Source organism: Benincasa hispida, chromosome 6 (assembly GCF_027475165.1).
Source record: "Benincasa hispida cultivar pf3 chromosome 6, pf3_genome.v1.1, whole genome shotgun sequence".
NCBI classification, from domain to species: domain Eukaryota; kingdom Viridiplantae; phylum Streptophyta; class Magnoliopsida; order Cucurbitales; family Cucurbitaceae; genus Benincasa; species Benincasa hispida.
The window spans coordinates 28,258,214-28,276,192 of NC_143483.1; the positions used below are offsets into that span (position 1 = coordinate 28,258,214).

Consider the following 17,979-nt stretch of genomic DNA (forward strand, 5'->3'; position numbering starts at 1 on the left):
ATGAGCATTTTCTTTTGGAGAAACTTTAAGTCTTTTGTTTTGTGTGCATGTGGTATTCAACATTTCAACATTATGGAGCATTTTAGATGCTAATGGTCTTAGCACATATAAGTTGTTTTTATTTATTGTTGAACATATATGAATACCATTCTTTAAAATAAACACTACACAAATAAAAGAGATATTATAATTTTGTTCCAATATACATGAAACCGAAATTAAATTCCTTTTAAAATGAGGAACATAACAAATATTGTCTAACAATAAAAATTTCAAATTAAAAAACAACTTCAAGCTCTCTACTGCAACCATTTAAGTCTTTTGTTTTATGTGCATGCGGTATTCAACATTTCAACATTATGGAGCATTTTAGATGCTATTGGTCTTAGCACATATGAGTTGTTTTTGTTTATTGTTGAACAGATATGAATACCATTCTTTAAAATAAACACTACACAAATAAAAGAGATATTATAATTTTGTTCCAATATACACGAAACTGAAATTAAATTCCTTTTAAAATGAGGAACATAACAAATATTGTCTAACAATAAAAATTTCAAATTAAAAAACAACTTCAAGCTCTCTACTGCAACCACTTTAAGTCTTTTGTTTTATGTGCATGCGGTATTCAACATTTCAACATTATGGAACATTTTAGATGCTATTGGTCTTAGCACATATAAGTTGTTTTTGTTTATTGTTAAACAGATATGAATACCATTCTTTAAAATAAACACTGCACAAATAAAAGAGATAGTATAATTTTGTTCCAATATGCACGAAACTGAAATTAAACTCCTCTTAAAATGAGGAACATAACAAATATTGTCTAACAATAAAAAATGCAAATTAAAAAACAACTTCAATCTCTCTACTGCAACCACCGGGACGACCTGTCTCGTTCCAACCCACAAAGTCATGTCTCTAGCCTCCAACTACTGCCAGGAACTAGTTTTCTGTAACGAAGAACAAATGTGATTAGTGACTTCTGAATCAAGTATCCGGGTGGAATTGTCATTTCCATTAAACAAGTTTCTAAAACCACTAAATCGCATTTACCTTTTTTTTTCTTCTTCTTCTTCTCGATCAAGTACTTTGCGCAATTTTGTTTCCAGTGCCCATCCCGATTGCAATGAAAATATGTTTCCTTTGCAACCTTAACATTTTTGCCCTTTTGGACAACAACAGGTTGGGTAGCTTTATTCTTCCCCTTACCACCTTTCTTCTTCTTCCACTTTTTAGAGCCTGAGGAAGAAGGCACAGGCGTCGAGAGCACATCATCTTCTTCCTCACGAAAAAGGATATCAAGTAAAAAGTGTTTTTACTAAGCGTTAGCATCGAGAGCATACACGATCGAGCTATGAGTTGACTATGTGATAGTTACTTACTTGATCGTTGCTACACGATCGAGTGGCAAAGTCTATATGATAGACTTCATCTTCTAAACGATCGAGTATATCATCTATACGATAGACAGTGTTCATCTCCCACTTACTCGATCATCTACTCGATTGTATACCTCATGTTTTCCTCAATCCAAGATCATACAGAGCACACAACTCCTAGATTCTCACATCGAGAATACCAAGGTAACACTTGTGGTAGTGTTCTAATTCAGTTCGAGGATCGAGTTGGACTCGATTGGGTTCGAGGTGCATCCAGTTGTTCGTGTTGTTGGTTGTTCCGTTCGTTGTCTTCGTGTTCGTGTGGACTGAACGATTTGCTGAACGATCGAGGGATATTTGAAAAAGGGTTCTTCAAAGTTATGCATACTCTATCCCTTGCTTGTTCTTATTAAAAAGCATGTTGTAATTTCTAATTATGCATAATCTGTTAGTTTCTATTTAGATTTTCTTCATACCAATATGATACTTAATATTGCATTTTAAAATAATGATGATATACTATTGATACACCAATGACGTATTTGGAATGCATTTTGAATTATGTTGATTTAAAATTGAAACACCAAATGTTATGCTTTAAGTATATAATTATACTTAATATTGGTATATCAACAATATTGTTGTTATACATTTATTTCTTTCTAAATTTGGTTTATCAATCAATCAATACACGAACTATGAGATACATACATTATACAACTAACATACTAAATTGTATGTTTACATGCCATCGAAATCATACAAAAATTTTAAAAATGAAACAAGTTAACTTATATACATTATATTTGACTTCTTAGTTGACATAATTAATACAATTAAGATATGACATTAAAATTAGATAAACAAATTTGAAAACATAAAATAATGCCAACCCTAAATACCTTTGAAAACTTACTATTTAGAATGAAAATAATACCATGTCAAAACAAAATTAAAAAAAACAAAAAACAAAAGCAACTTCCACCATGACTTAAGGGGTGTTTTACCAACTCACTCCAACTCTCCATTCTTCCCATGTTTTTAATGGCTTCACCCTTCAGCCATTGTCACACTCCGAGAACTAACTTCGGGCTCCGACAACCATCTCTAATGACAATTTTGGTGACCAACTCCAGACTCTGACAACCACCTCCGATGACAATTTTAGCGACGAAATCTAGATTTTGACAACCACCTCCAATGACAGGTTCAGCGACCAACTCTGAACTTCGAAAAACTTCATGCGACCAAATCCAACAACCAACTCTGACCTCCAACAACCACCTCCGGTGACCCAACTCCGATGACCACCTTCGCACTACTAACTCCGATGATCAATTTGCTCCGACAACAAACTCCAATGACCAACTTCGACTACAAACTTCGATGAAAATCACATTCGATGATCACCTTTGAGCGAGCAACTCCGACGACCAACTTGAGGCTTCGACAACCACCTTTGACGACAAACTCCAACAGAAACTCTAATATCACCTTCATGCGACTAACTTTGGACTTCGACTACAATCTCCAGTGAAAATCATATTCGATGATTAACTTCGACAACCACTTTCGCCTGACCAACTTCGAGATTCGAAAATCCCCTCCGATGACAAACTTTGACAACCAATTCCAATATACCTTCATGTGACTAACGTCAGGCCCTGACAACCACCTCCGGTTACAAACTCCAGCAAAAATCATCTTCGATAATCAACTTCGACAACCACGCCCGACTACTATATGACTGATGACTATTAAAGTATGTTGTAGGGTTGTTGATTATATAAAAAAATATTATTTTGTAGTGCAATATTTATACGTAATGAATTCACATATGAAATGAGTGTTAAGAATATTTAGACAAAAAGTATGTAACATGTAAAAGAAAAACCATAAAATGGAAAAAAAAAAATCTAGAACATTTTCTAGCAAAAATTAGTGAAAAATAGAGATTTATTCTCTGGTGATCATCCAGATTTAGAGGAAATGAAAGTGAAACTGTTGAAGAAATGTGGTGACATTCCATTGGTTGTTACGATGACGGGGGAGATTTAATTAAAAAAAAATACATGACTCTAAATATATAGAGCAACAATAGGAAGAAGAAGAAAAAGAAGAAGATAATGAAATTCATGGAGAAAAATTGACTATAAAGTTTTAATTTCACTTTAGTTTCTCATTTTATTTAATCATATTTCTACAAGAAATGTAAGGGGTTAATTGTTTTTCATTACCCAAAAAAGAAAGAAAGAAAGAAAAGTTTTAAAAATTAAAAGAAAAAAATTGCAATCTATATTTTATTCAAACAATGATGGATAGAATTATTGAATAAAATAGTTTCAAAACAAAAATAGTAATCATAAAAGCATATTATTTAGAGTTCAAAAAACTGCATAAGATACCTAGACATATGAACTCAACTCTGCACCCCAAACACAAACATATGAACTCATACTAAATAACTCTACACCCCAAACACATACATATAAACTCCACAGATATATGAACTCCAGACATCCTATCTCAACTCAGCGCCCCAAACAACCCCTTAATATCTTGACATATTAGTTGCATAAATTATATACTTTATATCAATTTATTAATATACAAAAAATAAAGTCTATCAATTGACTAATATGCAAAATATAAAGTATATAATATATATATATGCTGATACACAAATGAGGCTCGAATTGGAATAATAAAAAATGGGAGATTTTTTTTTTTTTTTTTGCTAGATTTGTAAATTTTTTTTAATGACTATATTTGTAAATAAGTAAATAAACTTATATTTTCTTTTCAACCCATTGCAACTGGGGTTTGCCGAATGGATGACCTAAATGTTGGGAAGAAAATGAGATTTTTTCCACTTTCTAAAAATAGGGAATTTTGACCCTTTTGTTGACGTTAAATTTTAGTGAAATTACCAAAAAGGAACTTCACGCATGAGAAATGAGTTTTCTCGCTCTCTTAATTACACTATTGCACTTTCGCTCTCTCGTTCCTTTTCCTTTCACATATCACCCTCCTTTCTCCCTTTCCTCTCACATATCACTCTCCTATCTCTTTTTTCTCATGATCTTGCTTTCTTACTCTTACTCTTACTTTTACTCTCGGTCTCACTCTTGCACTCTTGTTCTCTTGCTCTCGATCTTGCACTCTTGTTCTACTAAACAAACTGAATAGAGAGGGGGAAGAAGAAGAAGAAGAAGACAATTAGAGCTGCTTGTGTGGACTTGTCGATGCTAGTGCGTGATATTGTCAAAGTTGGTCACACCATAGAAGAAAAGCACCGAAAGAAAGAAGAAAAAGAATAAGAAGGAGTAAGGTTAGTTTTGTATAACCGTTGGATGATGAGGTACACAAAAGGTCAAATCATTTTGGACCTTGTGTATAGGCATTTTAAGGAATTTTGGCACCAATGACCTATTTTTAAAGGTTCAAATGAAATTTGACATAACTTTTAAGAAGCAATGTTTTTTTTGGCATTTTGGTTGCGTTAGCATGTGGAGAAATTATTATTGACCAAAATCTATGGGTGCTCGTGATTTTCGCTTCTTTCAATTCCTGGTTTACAATTTTTTTCTGCATTTTTTCTACGTTCTTCTTCCTCATTTTTTTTCTTCTCCCACTTCTTTCGCTTTTTTTACCTCATTCTTCTTCTTCTTCTTCTTCTTCTTCTTCTTCTTCTTCTTCTTCTTCTTCTTCTTCAAAGCGAGACCAAGGAGAGAGATATGAAGAAACAAGAGCGAGAAATGAAGGAGGAAAATTTCTCCCTGTGATTTTTTTTTTTGTGGGCAATACATTGCATTTTTTTTAATTGGTAAGGAAGAGGTTTTGAAGAAAGCAATCCTGTATGGTGGATTGAATAGGAAGAAACTTAGAGGGGACATAAATTTAAGCCATGTTTGCCCCAGTTCAAAGTTAATAAATCAATGGTAATTTGAAAATGGGCTCCATTTGATTACCTTTGATGAGTTTTTTTTTTTTTTTTTTTTTTTTTTATAATAATTATTATTATTTTTACAAATGGAGGTCAAATGAAAATGGGTACCTTTTTGAAATTGAATGAAAAATGGCATTCTACTTGCATCAACACCCTGTGAATTTATCCATTCGACTTTGAAATCCATATGCGCGCTGTGATTCATAAGATTTCTTGATACTCGATACTTGATGCTCTGCACTCTACGCTCTATGCTATATACTAGCTACATACTACTCGATACTCAATACTCGATACTTGATGCTCGATGCTCCATATTATATACTAGCTACATGTTAGTCGATCCTCGACACTTTATGCTCTATTTTGTAAGTTCTATGCTTGATTTAGAAGTTCGCTTGATGCTTGATGCTCTAATGATCTATACTCTATGTTTGATGCTCGATACAAAGAAATGCAAGAAGAAGAATAATAATAATAATAATAATAATAATAAGAAGAAGATGATGATGATGATGAAGAAGAAGAAGATAATGATGAAGATGATGATGAAGAAGAAGAAGAAGATGATGATGAAGATGATGATGATGATGATGAAAGAAGAATTGTAGAAAAAACGTAGAGAAAGGGGAAAAGGGAAGAAAAATAAACTCAGAAAAAATGAAAAAAAAGAAAAAATATGTTGCAAAACAAAGAAAATAGAAGGGAGATGCATTTAAGGTTAAAGTGGTAATTTCTCACGATAATGACATAAGCAGAAAGTCAAAATTTATTGGTTTTTAGAAGGGAACCCAATTTTCATCTGTGCCTTTTATTTTGGGCCATCTATATCATTTCCCTACCTTTAGTGTTATTTATTTGTGTTACATATTCGCACCGACACATGAGACTAACTTCCAAATCTAAAATAAAAAACATAAACTGATTGACAAATGGAGCGTACCCAATTCAATCATGTCTAGAAATTATGTAGTATTATTATCGTTATTGTTACTGCTCAGAAGAAAATATTATGAATTTCGACACATTTGCTATTATCACTATCGTTACAGTTACAGTTTGAACGGTAACGGTAAATGTATCAAAATTCACAATTTTAAGTAAAGGCGATAAAAAAAAATCCAACTACATTTATGATTCAGGCTCATTACAATTGATCTATAAATGGAATATATTATAATTACATCAATTTTCATTACGGTTTGGTAAACATGGTCTTAGAGCGAGAAGCTAGATATTGGAGCGAGAAACGCGAGAGTGATATCAAGCATCAGACATCAAACGTGATTTTTGAGATCAAAGCAGTAATTTCACACGCGATTGACATAACCAGAAAGTCATTTTTCGAGTATTTTCGAAGTTTGAGTCCATTTTTATTTGGCCATGAAGCTGAGCCATCTGTACAAATTTTCCCTCCTTTAATAAATTTTCCATCATAATTTTCCTAAAGAAAAAGGAAAATAATAAAGAGGAAAAAGCAACAAATCGATTTAGTGTACTGTAGAGGTTTCGCACCAGATAGAACCCCGTCGCGCCAAGCGAGGCCAATTTTGGAGCCAAATCGATGCCAATTTCGTTTGGCGGGAAAAATTAATTTTTAATTTTCATTTCTCTTTATTATTCCCAAATACTATATATGTTTATTTGACTTAAAATTATTATTTTTTTCTTGTCAAAGCAATACTCATTTGTCTCCACCTACACTTCTTCCAAAATCAAGAACACAGAAAAATTCCTTCAACAGTTCTGAACCAAGAACTCAATCTTCATCCTTCTAATTTCTTCAAGGTAATTCTCAACTATGGTCTCATCTTCTTCCAGTCTTTTCGATTTTGTTTTCCCCCTTTCACATTTCGATTTTTTGTTTTTGCTCTGTCTGAACTCTTAGGGTTTCTATTTTCCCTTTTGCATGTCTAGTTTCTTGGGTATGGATGCGGTGGTAATGGACTCTGATGAGTGTTCGAAGCCTTCGACTACGGATGGCCAAACTTGGCCACGGAAGGTCCAGAAGCGGAAGAGGGGTTGCATGGAAATAGGGAGTTTAGACAAGGAAGAGAGAGAGGCGAAGATCGATGGCCTTCAGAAGGAAATTGACAGTTTGTTTAAGTATTACGATGAAGTTAAGTGTCAGAAAGTGGATCTTGATTTAGGCCAATGTAGTTCTAGTAATTCGATTGTTGCTGCTCTTATGGAAGAGAGTGAACTACCGTTGTCGAAGCTTGTTGATGAGATTTACGAGAAGATGAGGAAGATAGATCGTGGTGGTGTAGTGGAAACAGTGACTGTTGCATCTGTGAAAGCTTCTGTTCTTTTTGTTGGTCGGAGGGTTATGTATGGCGTGCCTAACGCTGATGCGGATGTTTTAGAAGATGACTCTAAAGAGTGTCTATGGTGTTGGGAGGTACCTTTATATCCATATCGTTTGTTTTCTTATTTATCTCTGCATGTTGGGTATCGTACTCGTGCCATCTTTGAATTAGTTGCGTTTTCTGGGAGGTACATTTTAACCAAATTAGTAGTATCTTTTGGTGTATATTACTGATTGTAAGACGAACTCAGGGCTTTGTTGTTGGTTCCCCGTATTAGTTATTAGTCATTCCGATTTGTTGCGAGTGTATGCAGTCCGATTCAAGATTAATTTCCAATTTAAGAGAGTAACTAACATTCTGTCATGGTTTTGTTCAAGTGGTTATGTTCTGATGAAATTCCTTGAGTTACTCGATACACTCAACATATAATTTCTGCCCCCATAATTAATTCTCGTCACTTTTGTTTTCGACATTATTTATCTTTAGTAAATAGGAGCAGGACATCTGTTCTTTATGTCTGACGGCTTTCTTAGAAATTTTGTGTAGTTTAGTTTCTTTGGTTGAACTTCCCTATATATATTAATTGCTATTGTCCAGTGCTTCATGCTGATCTTCCCCTTTAATTTTAAAGACCAGGGATCTAAAGTTGATGGCAAAATCCACCCGTGGAATATTGAACATTCGCCGCACATGTCGGAAAAAGATTCATGAGAGGGTCACTGTTCTTTCGGGTAGGTTTTTTGGTGTGTGTGTGTGTGTTTAACACAAGCTTGTTTGTTCTTCACTCTTCTGGTTTTGGGTTCATAAGTGATCTATGGAAAATTAACTGTTGCTCTCTTTTTCTGGTAGCTAGAGAAATTTTTGACGTTTGTAACTGCCGCTTTGGCTGTGTAATTGCTGTTGTTGTGGCTCCTTGGATAAGAGAAAAAAATGAATGACATTCCTGTTTACAAATTAATGGTGATATATAGTTATAAACATGGTGATCTACCTAGATTGGGAGAGAAGTTCTAACATAATGTATGAAAGAACTTGATTAATTTGCAACCCATCTAAAATATTTATGGGTGAACTATTGTAGACGTTTCAGTGTATGAGGTGGGATTAAATACTATCTGTGGGTAAGAGTTTAAAGGTAAAAGGGCAAACCAGTTGTATTTCATGGAATCAGGCTCAATTGGATGTCTATCTCCTTGTGTTTCAGGTTATCAAGCCTACCCAATGTTTCTTTCCACTGACCATTATTCTGGGGAACTCTTTTAACTGTGTTAAGTTTTATTACTCGATTACTTTATAGTGCGGGGGTGTCGTAACATGTAATCTTTATTAAAGTTCAAGTAAATGATGTTTTGTAGTAGGTTGAAAGAAGATGACTATTCAAAATGAAAATGTGTATTTCTTATCCAAAAAAATGAAAACGTGTATTGGAATTAAAACAGCTAAGGGCTTTATCTCTCCAAATAGGTTTTGGGAGAAGGAAACTTGTCTGTATCTATAAAGAAAATAACTCTACAAGTAACACCCCTCTCAACTTAGTAAATGTTAATTAGACCCAACTTGGACTTTTAATCTTCAAACATTGGTTTATGAAGAGCTCTGGTCAGGATGTTTTCCATCTGAACTATTGTAGGGAGAGTACATAAGAGACACCTTTTGCTTCTATTTTCTCTTTGATATAGTGATGGTTGATCTCGCCATGCTTCATACAGTTATGATGGACATTGGACACAGTTGATGCTTGATTATCCAATACAATTCTATTGAATCATGCAGTGGTCCAGCCAAATTCCTGTGCTCAAAGCTCTAAATTCAGCTTCATCATTGCTTCTAAGAACCATTTTCTTTGGTTTTTTCCCTCCATGTCACCATGTTTCTTTAACCATCTGTGCAAGAAAGGAATAGTAGAATTTTTGTAGATAAGTATGCTTCTTTTGATTCTTTTTGGGCTTTTGTTCAAACATATAGCCTCTTGGTAGGGCACAGGTTGCACCAAATTCTTTTGTAATTATAGCCTTTTGATGATTTTTAACAATTGAAAGGCTCTTCTTAACTAGTGTTCCGGGGGGAGCCTTCTCAACCCCTTGCCCTTGGACTGTTTTTTTTTCTGGTTTCTATTGGAATATACATGTTTGTTTCTTATTAAAAAAAAGTCCGTGCAATATCTAGAAGTGAATCTCAATTCAATTCTTGAACCTGTTCAATCTTATGAAAGCTGATTGTTAGTTTTACCAAAGTAAAAGGCTTTCTGTTTGAGGGATTCTTAGATATTTCAATGTTTGATAAACTACTTGCGTATGTTCCTTCACTTCTGGACTAATTATAAATGAACTGAGTTTATTAACAAGAAAATTAATGGCAGGATTTGCGTGGTAAAGGTAGAAAGGTCCTACCAATATTTGGTACTGTTCTTATTCATTAGGAATATTTTGGCTATTGAGGTTGAAGTTGACCTAGGATCCATTAGAAGGTTTGCTCCTGTGCATAACCTACAAGTTTCATTTAAAAGTTCAAGTACTTATTTCTTTTGAGAGATATTTATGCCCTTATAGAATCTAACAATTTCCATTCTAATAAGATATCTAAAAGTTGATCTTCACCCCAAACTTGTCGGATACGAGTTTCTAGGAATAACGATAGATGTAGCGAGTTTTCCCTTTTGTTAAATAAGGCATGATTACCGTGGCATGGGTACAGTAAGAGGTTGTTGTCTTTTTCTTGTTTTTTCCCCTCCTTTTTACAATGTTCCTTATGACAGCGTTTCTCCATGATTTTTCTTTAGAGGCTTAGTTTAATGGTTTGATTCTGGAGTTTTTAGTTGATTTTTCCTCCGTTTTTAAGTTATGATGTCTGTCTTATTTCAGCAATGATGTCAACACTACTTAAGTCAGAGACTGATCAGTCTTGCATTCAAGAGTTCACAAAAGCATCAGAAAAGCTTGGTAAAGTATTTGATGAAGCCAAGATCCGTGTACTTGTGGATGGGTTGTCACAGAAGATTGCTACTGAGATGTATGAGTTTTTTATTTTCTTTAAGTCTTCACATTTGTATTCCTATATATTGCTTGTTTAATTTAAACTTCTTATTTCAGGGCTGAGAAGGAAGCAAAACGAGAAGAGAAGCTAATGGTCAAACAACTAGAGAGAAGTCAGCGGGAAGCTGAAAAGGAGAAAAAGAGAATAGATAAGGAACAACAAAAGGAAAAGTTGCAAAATGTAAGTACTATGTGATCTAAAATTTATCATTTTCCTGCTGTTGGCCTAGGTAATGGCATTTCAATTTGTCTTGGTCTTCAATAAAATTGTATCAAGTCTTGGGCTTCTCAAGTGACTTGCCTGCACAAACAATTTAAAACCAGGAAAAGGAGTCAAAAGTGACAGAAAGGGAAGAAAAGCGTCGAGAAAAAGAAGAGAATGAAATGAAAAAACAACTTAGGAAGCAACAAGAAGATGCTGAAAAAGATCAACGTCGTAGAGAGAAGGAAGAAGCTGAATTTAAAAAGCAACTTTCTTTACAGAAGCAAGCTTCCTTAATGGAGCGCTTTCTTAAAAAATGTAAACCTAGTCTGTCATGCCAAAATGACCAATCAACAACTGAATTGATTACATCAGTTCCATTGAGTAAAAAGAGTGAAAACATGCCAGAGGCTTGCACTCAGTTAATGGACTGCACATTTTCCTCAAGTGATGTTATCATTCCTGTTGATATCCGCAGGTATCATTTGATGCATATGGTATCATTTTCTGAGAGCCGTGACTTTCTCAAGGTCTTATATTTATGACATGTCCTATTTTCAGGCAGCATTTGTCTTCTTGGCGCTTCATAGGTCATTCAGTTCGATCAAGAGGAAAAAAGCACTGGGGCATTCGTCAGAAGCCAAAGTCTGAATTGTTCAAGGAACTTAAACTTTCAGCTGGCAGAGAATCAGCTAATGATGATGAATTGGGTGAGGAGAGGCTTGTAGATGGTTGGGAAGAACAAATAATAGGTGCTGGAACCAGCCAGACAGAGTTATGCAGTACTTTGCTTGATGTCAGGAAGTCAAACAGAGGAAAACAGTTGCTGCAGTTTGCAAAGAGCTATAGACCTGCGTTTTATGGAATTTGGTCCACAAAGAGGCAAGTTTCTTTTTATCACAATTCTCAATCATAGCTAGGATCTTTAGTTCTTCAAATTAAGTTTTAGGAAGAGCCTTGATCAAAATATTGACAATTTGGGGACTGGTCAGGATGAAAATTGGAGATATGATTCCACCTTCAACACTTCTTGATATAATGCATCTATCTTTGTGTGTTTTTTATAGTTTTGCATGGACATGATTCTTTGCAATACTTTCTACAGTTTGACTATCAAAAGATAGTACTATGGATCTTCCATTTTGAACTTTAACTATGTTAATACTTTTAACCTAATCTTTTTCCATGTGCCTCAACCAATGATCCACAATTTCACTTCCTCATTGCGTTGTGATATATTGGTTTTTTAAAATTGCTATGCCAGGAGAAACAATTTCTTCCCACATACTTGCAATAATCTTGAAGTGGTTATGTACTCTAGAGGGGGGTGTCTTGCCTGCATGTGTAGCGTGTGGGGGTACCCCTAGGTGGCCGTGCCCACAGTCCAAGCACAAAGGGCCACACATGGGCATATGCTTTACATTCGAGTAAACTTCAATCTTTTTCTTAAGATGTCTTCTTAAAGCAATCCCTTACTAGGAGTCTTTTCAAGTAAACAGTATTTAAATATCTTAAAGGATCATTCATAATCAATTATTAGTGGCTCTGCAAAAGCAATGTTAGAGAGAGTATGAGATAAGCAAATGGAGTTGTACCTACTGCTTATGATTGATCCTTTATGAGATAGATGAAAGGATATACTAGGACATGAAAAAATGAAAAACAAGCCCAAGGACAAAAAAGACCAACCAAGAACAAAAAAGACCCAACACTGAATTACGTAATGAGGCTCCAATCCAAAATGTAAGCTGATTATTACAAAAAAGGCATAATAACAAACTATTTGCATTTCATTTTCTAGTTTTCATTTGGTTCCCTTGGTATCTTAGTTGGTTTGTGTTGTATCTTTGAGGATATCAAGAATATAATTCTGAATGGAAAGTGATATTCCTTAAGTGGATTTAGCATTTTCCACACCTATTTAATACCTCAACCATCCTAGGTCTTTTATTTTGAAATCTTTAACGAAATATTTGTTAATAATTAATATGGCAGATATGTGCATAATGATTCTCGGTTATAAATATTTTTATATCATCAACATAGGCGATTATGATCGTAAGTTGTTATTCTTAGAGTGAAAACGGATGAGGTGTGTTAGCTTCACATTAACTGTAACCAGTCCTTTCATTGCTTTAATGAATTTGCTGAACCAAGCATGAAGAGATTGTTCAAGGTCACAAAGACATCAAGACTTGGTAGTATCTTCAGTTTTGTTCATTTTTATTTTATTGTAGTTTTTCTGTTTTATGGGGGTATTGAGGGAAATGGGTTTTTTAAAGGTATGGAGAGATCAGGGGAGGTTCGGTCTTTAGCTGGGTGTAATGTTTTTCTTTTGGGCATCCATGTCAAAGGAGGAGAGTTGCTTTATATCAGCTTTGTCCCTGATTGGCTCTTTTTGAGCTGTTGGTTTGTAGCCTTTCTTCCCTTCTGAGTGTTTACCCACTCGTATTCTCATTTTTTCCAATGAAAGTTGGGCTTATTTTTTATTTTTATTTATTTTTGTTCGTTTTGTCAGTTTCCCTTAGATTCACTGATTGAACTTTTTTGAAATTTTTACTTATCTTTGGGCTGTTACAACTTTTTCCAGTCATGTTGTTGGACCACGCCATCCTTTTAGGAAAGACCCAGATTTGGATTATGATGTTGACAGTGATGAAGAATGGGAAGAGGTAGTGCATCCACATTTTTTGCTTACAGCTTTATTTTTATTTTTATTTTTTTTGAGCAGCAACCAAGTATTTCATATTTCAGTATTACAGAATTCTATTCTCATTTTGCAGGAGGATCCTGGTGAAAGCCTCTCAGATTGTGATAAGGATGATGAAGAAAATCTAGAAGAGGAAGGATGCGCAAAAGCCGAGGATGATGAAGAGAGTGAAGATGGATTTTTTGTTCCTGATGGATATCTCTCAGAAAATGAGGTGTGAAACACAGATGCTGAGTTGATCTAATATTTTAATGGTGCTAGAGGAATGGGTTGGCACATGAATTGAACCAAAATCTGTTTTTTCATGTTCCCTAAAGTAAAAATATTTTAGATGAACTAATTGGTTAGATGGGTCAGTCTTGGGATGAGTTAATTCCATCTTTTTACATATTTCATAAGAACTTTTATCATGTCTGAACAATGTCCCTTTGAGCTTGCAGGGTGTGCAACTCGACTGCATGGAAACTGATGATGCTGATGAGGTTGGGAGCTCACCTAGTTCTAAGGAAGATATGCAGGGCAAGGAACTTTATAGTTTGTTTAAGCAGCAAAAGCATCTCTACAACATGACAGGCCTTGCACTTAGAAAAAATCAGCCCTTGATTATATTAAATTTATCGCATGAGAAGGATAGTTTGCTAATGGCTGAAGATCTTGATGGCACATCTAAGCTGGAGCAGACTTGCCTAGCAGCTCTCAGTATGCGCTTGATGCAGGGTGGATGTCCCATAGAGATATCAGTTGATGGAATGGCAGATGAGGATCCAGAGATGTGCACCCCAACTGACAAGGACAATGGCACCAGCACCCAGATCTCGACTTCAGCTATCCTTGATTCAGACATGACTGCAATTGTAAGTTCTGTGTATCCTGAATGGTTAAATATTAGCTTTCATGAATTGTTTTAGAAAAAAAAAAATACAAAAATAGATTGGATTTTTGCAGATACCAAAATAGGAGGAAGCATGGACACTCTATTGAGAAAGAGTGTCATGGTGAATATGGTTTAACATATTTATACTCAAACCTGTTGCAAACAGATGATTTGCTGAATATTTTATTTCTTCTAAAAACATTGTCTATGGTAGGGACATGGGAAGGAGTCAAGGCAGTAGTATATGTTCAGTAGAAAAACTGAAGATATGGATGAAAGAAATGTTAACTCTATTGTTGAAAGTTGGAAATATTTAGATTAAGAAACTAAAAATTCATAGAAATGACGATTCAGATGATTTTGTTATCTTAATGGTTGTGGAGATTTGAGTATTATCTTGCGCCTTTTTACTTTATTGAGTTATTGAAGAGTGTAATATCCTTCAAGAAATATACACTTGTTGACATTTAAGTTTAAAGTTGACGTTGCAATAGGGAACTCACGTATGTGTTTTAAATCTTTACATTATGTTGTTTCGTGAGATTAATTCAGTTATGAGCTACTTTGAACTCCTGCAGTGTTAAAAGATTCTTACTGTGTTTGAGAGGATTGAAATATGTAAAAGTATGAACAAGTCTATTGAACTTAAGTTTAATGGATATGGTGTTGCTGTATTTGTATGCATGTTTCTTAGCTGCTAGCCTGGATGTCTTGATTCTTCAAAGTTTATGCTTCTCTTGTACTTTAATATTTGATCCTTGATATTGACAAATATATCTTTTAACAGGTTTCAACTATTCAGTCCTGCTCACAGGGCATCAACAAAGTTGTTGAGTCTTTGCAGCACAAGTTCCCCAATGTACCAAAATCTCATTTGCGAAACAAAGTCCGGGAAATATCTGATTTCGTAGAAAATCGATGGCAGGTTGGTTAACTGGTTCTAAATTTGTAACTTTAAGATTGCGAAAGTCTGATACATTGATGCTTTTGAGGTGTGATAATAGTTGGTCGTTTCTTGTTTGACTACAGTTTTGGAACCAAGTTTTAAAAGTCAAAAGAGTTTTATTCTCTCAAATACTTTGAGCATGCATAGGATCTACAAATTGTTCTGGAGGAGATTTTTTTTTTTTGCTTGTCCGTCTGATATGTAACAAAATTTGGATTCTGTTCGTGAATGTCAACTTTCACTTACCCTGTGACATGGATGACTGCGGATGCTTAGATGTGATTTTTAGTCATTATTTCATGATTTTGACCATTGTTTGATCTTACTTACCAGTAAACACGATCTAATGTATGCAGGTTAAGAAGGAGATCTTGGAAAAACATGGTGTTTTGGCATCTCCAGGTTTGGACAAGGATTTTGACTGTGTAGACATGACCATGTGTATTTTACTCAGTATGGATTAACTTCTTTTCTTTATTTGCAGAAAAAGGTACCCGGAGACCAAAAACTATTGCAGCATTTTTTTCAAAGCGTTGCTTGCCACCTGCTGGAAAATGTATTAATCCGAATGAAACTTCACCTCAATCTTTGAAACCAGGTTCAGCCGTCCAAGATCAAAGAACTTGCACGAATCAGCAATAGCATCATCTCATTTTTACCAGGTTTTGTCTTCCATAACAAGCCCAGATATTTGTGAATCTTGTTGTAAACTGAACTCTGAAATGTTTGAAAAGAAAACAAATGTAAGGGATGCCCTCTAGTTTGGAAAATATATTTTTTTGAGCCAATCATGAAGCTAAGTGATACAGAAACATTGTAGTCTTGTTGTATAATGTGAAGTTTTTTTTTTTTTTTTTTTTTTGTTGGGATTCAAGTATAATCAGCAATAAGAAGCTGTGGGTCAGTTAGTTTTTGTTCTGTTTTGCTGCTGAATGAACTGCACGTGTTAACCAAGTTATGTTCATCTGATGGGGTTGATTGTGTTTGGACCGTTTACCTTCCAAGTTTTGCCAGAATTGTTAGTTTTGGAGCCTATCAATTGGCTTTAATTCAGAAAAAAACATTTCGGGCTAATCTTGTAACTTCATTTGAGCTATAATATTTCACCATCTTGTCGAATCACGTAAACCTCTGTGTTTCTTTTTCTTGTCTTTATCTTCATTCGTTTGACTGTAATTTTTATGCAAATTGCGTGCAATACAATCTTGTTTCAAACCATATCAAATTCTAGAGTATCAAGTTGAATTTGTTGGGATTGATGTCCAAAATCTTGTGTGGGTCTGTAGTTTGTAAACACTTGTATGAACAAATATTTTGTGATTTATAATATATGATATTGTATTCATTTCAGTCTATGAAATGTGAGATATTTTAGTTGCATTAACTACAAATCAATAAACTAAGATCTATGATTATCATTACAACTTATGCATGTATGTAGAGACATACAAGTAGATCTTGCTTTAAGTGATAACTTAAATGATCTGTAATATATGGATAAATGAGGGATATCTTATCCTTGTGACACCACGAGTGTGACTCGTTTTATAGGTATTACAAATGTTATAAAGTGCTACAAATGATCTGATCCTGATCATTCAGACATGCATAGAATTCTCTATACAAAAGAGTTTGTATAAGATCAGACCATAAAATGTTTAATCTTGTTATATAACATCGTTCATAATTGAGACTTTTATTTCACTAGGATGACCATAGGCAACATGACCTTAATCTTGAGTGGGTTGTGAACTTCTGCCTATGAGGGCGGTCATTTGATTTGCATGGGTGAGAGTGGTCAGATTGTCGACTCAACAAATGTACCATTTTGGAGATTCATCTGATTAGGGAACTGGGAACTCAACTACACAACATGAAATTCACTCCTTCCCTTATGCAGAGGTAAGTAGATAAATTGCTCTCTTAAGGGTTGATTTCGGGGCTTGAACGATGTGACACCACACATTCTCTTGGCCCGAGAAGGGTTTAGTCATAGTAGGACTATTATATATTGTTTATTAAAAGAATCAGTGGTACTTGAGGAGTTAGATGTAACTATAGGAGCAAAACGGTAATTTGACCGAGTTGTACTTACGAGCGATCTGTGAATGGTCATTATACTGTCGATTGGTTATATCCAATGGACACAGAAATATATCTATAGTGTGAAGAGTGCAACTGTCAGTCTTTAGTGGAGTGCCTAACAGTTAATGGATGATAGATATCGTAATTAAAAAGGTTAGTCAGTTATTCACGTACCGTTGAAGCTTCAAGTTACATGTCCATAAGGTCCCCTTGGTAGCTCAATGGATTCAAGTTGAGAATCAATTTTTGGGTTAGTTTGAAATATTCAAATTAACAAAAGGGAATTTGATATAGTTAAATTATATATAATATAATTGATATGGTGTATTTGATACATTATTATTTGATTAGATGAATTAATATAAATATGATTTATATTAAATGTCATAAAATAGAAAAAGAACTATGGTTTATATGTTTGCATATGATACAATATTAAAACTATAGGTTATAAATATAATATGATAAGTTAGTTATTGTATTT

The 17,979-nt window shown here is 34.4% G+C and overlaps 1 protein-coding gene across 2 annotated transcripts; it reads left to right on the forward strand.

The window, feature by feature from the left end:
• Positions 1-6,829: 6,829 nt before the first annotated feature.
• FAS1 (chromatin assembly factor-1 (FASCIATA1) (FAS1)) lies at positions 6,830-16,323 on the forward strand. Of its 2 annotated transcripts, none has more exons than XM_039035032.2 (13): positions 6,830-7,125; positions 7,255-7,738; positions 8,278-8,377; positions 10,508-10,655; positions 10,736-10,859; positions 11,003-11,358; positions 11,442-11,762; positions 13,471-13,552; positions 13,664-13,804; positions 14,031-14,444; positions 15,252-15,389; positions 15,767-15,812; positions 15,895-16,323. In XM_039035032.2, the coding sequence occupies exons 2-13, from the start codon at positions 7,265-7,267 to the stop codon at positions 16,050-16,052; spliced, it is 2,502 nt and encodes an 833-aa protein (XP_038890960.1). In that variant the 5' UTR covers positions 6,830-7,125; positions 7,255-7,264; the 3' UTR covers positions 16,053-16,323. The 2 variants fall into 2 exon arrangements, with proteins under 2 accessions (XP_038890960.1, XP_038890959.1); XM_039035031.2 differs by having other exon boundaries at positions 7,004-7,125; positions 7,226-7,738.
• Positions 16,324-17,979: the final 1,656 nt, after the last annotated feature.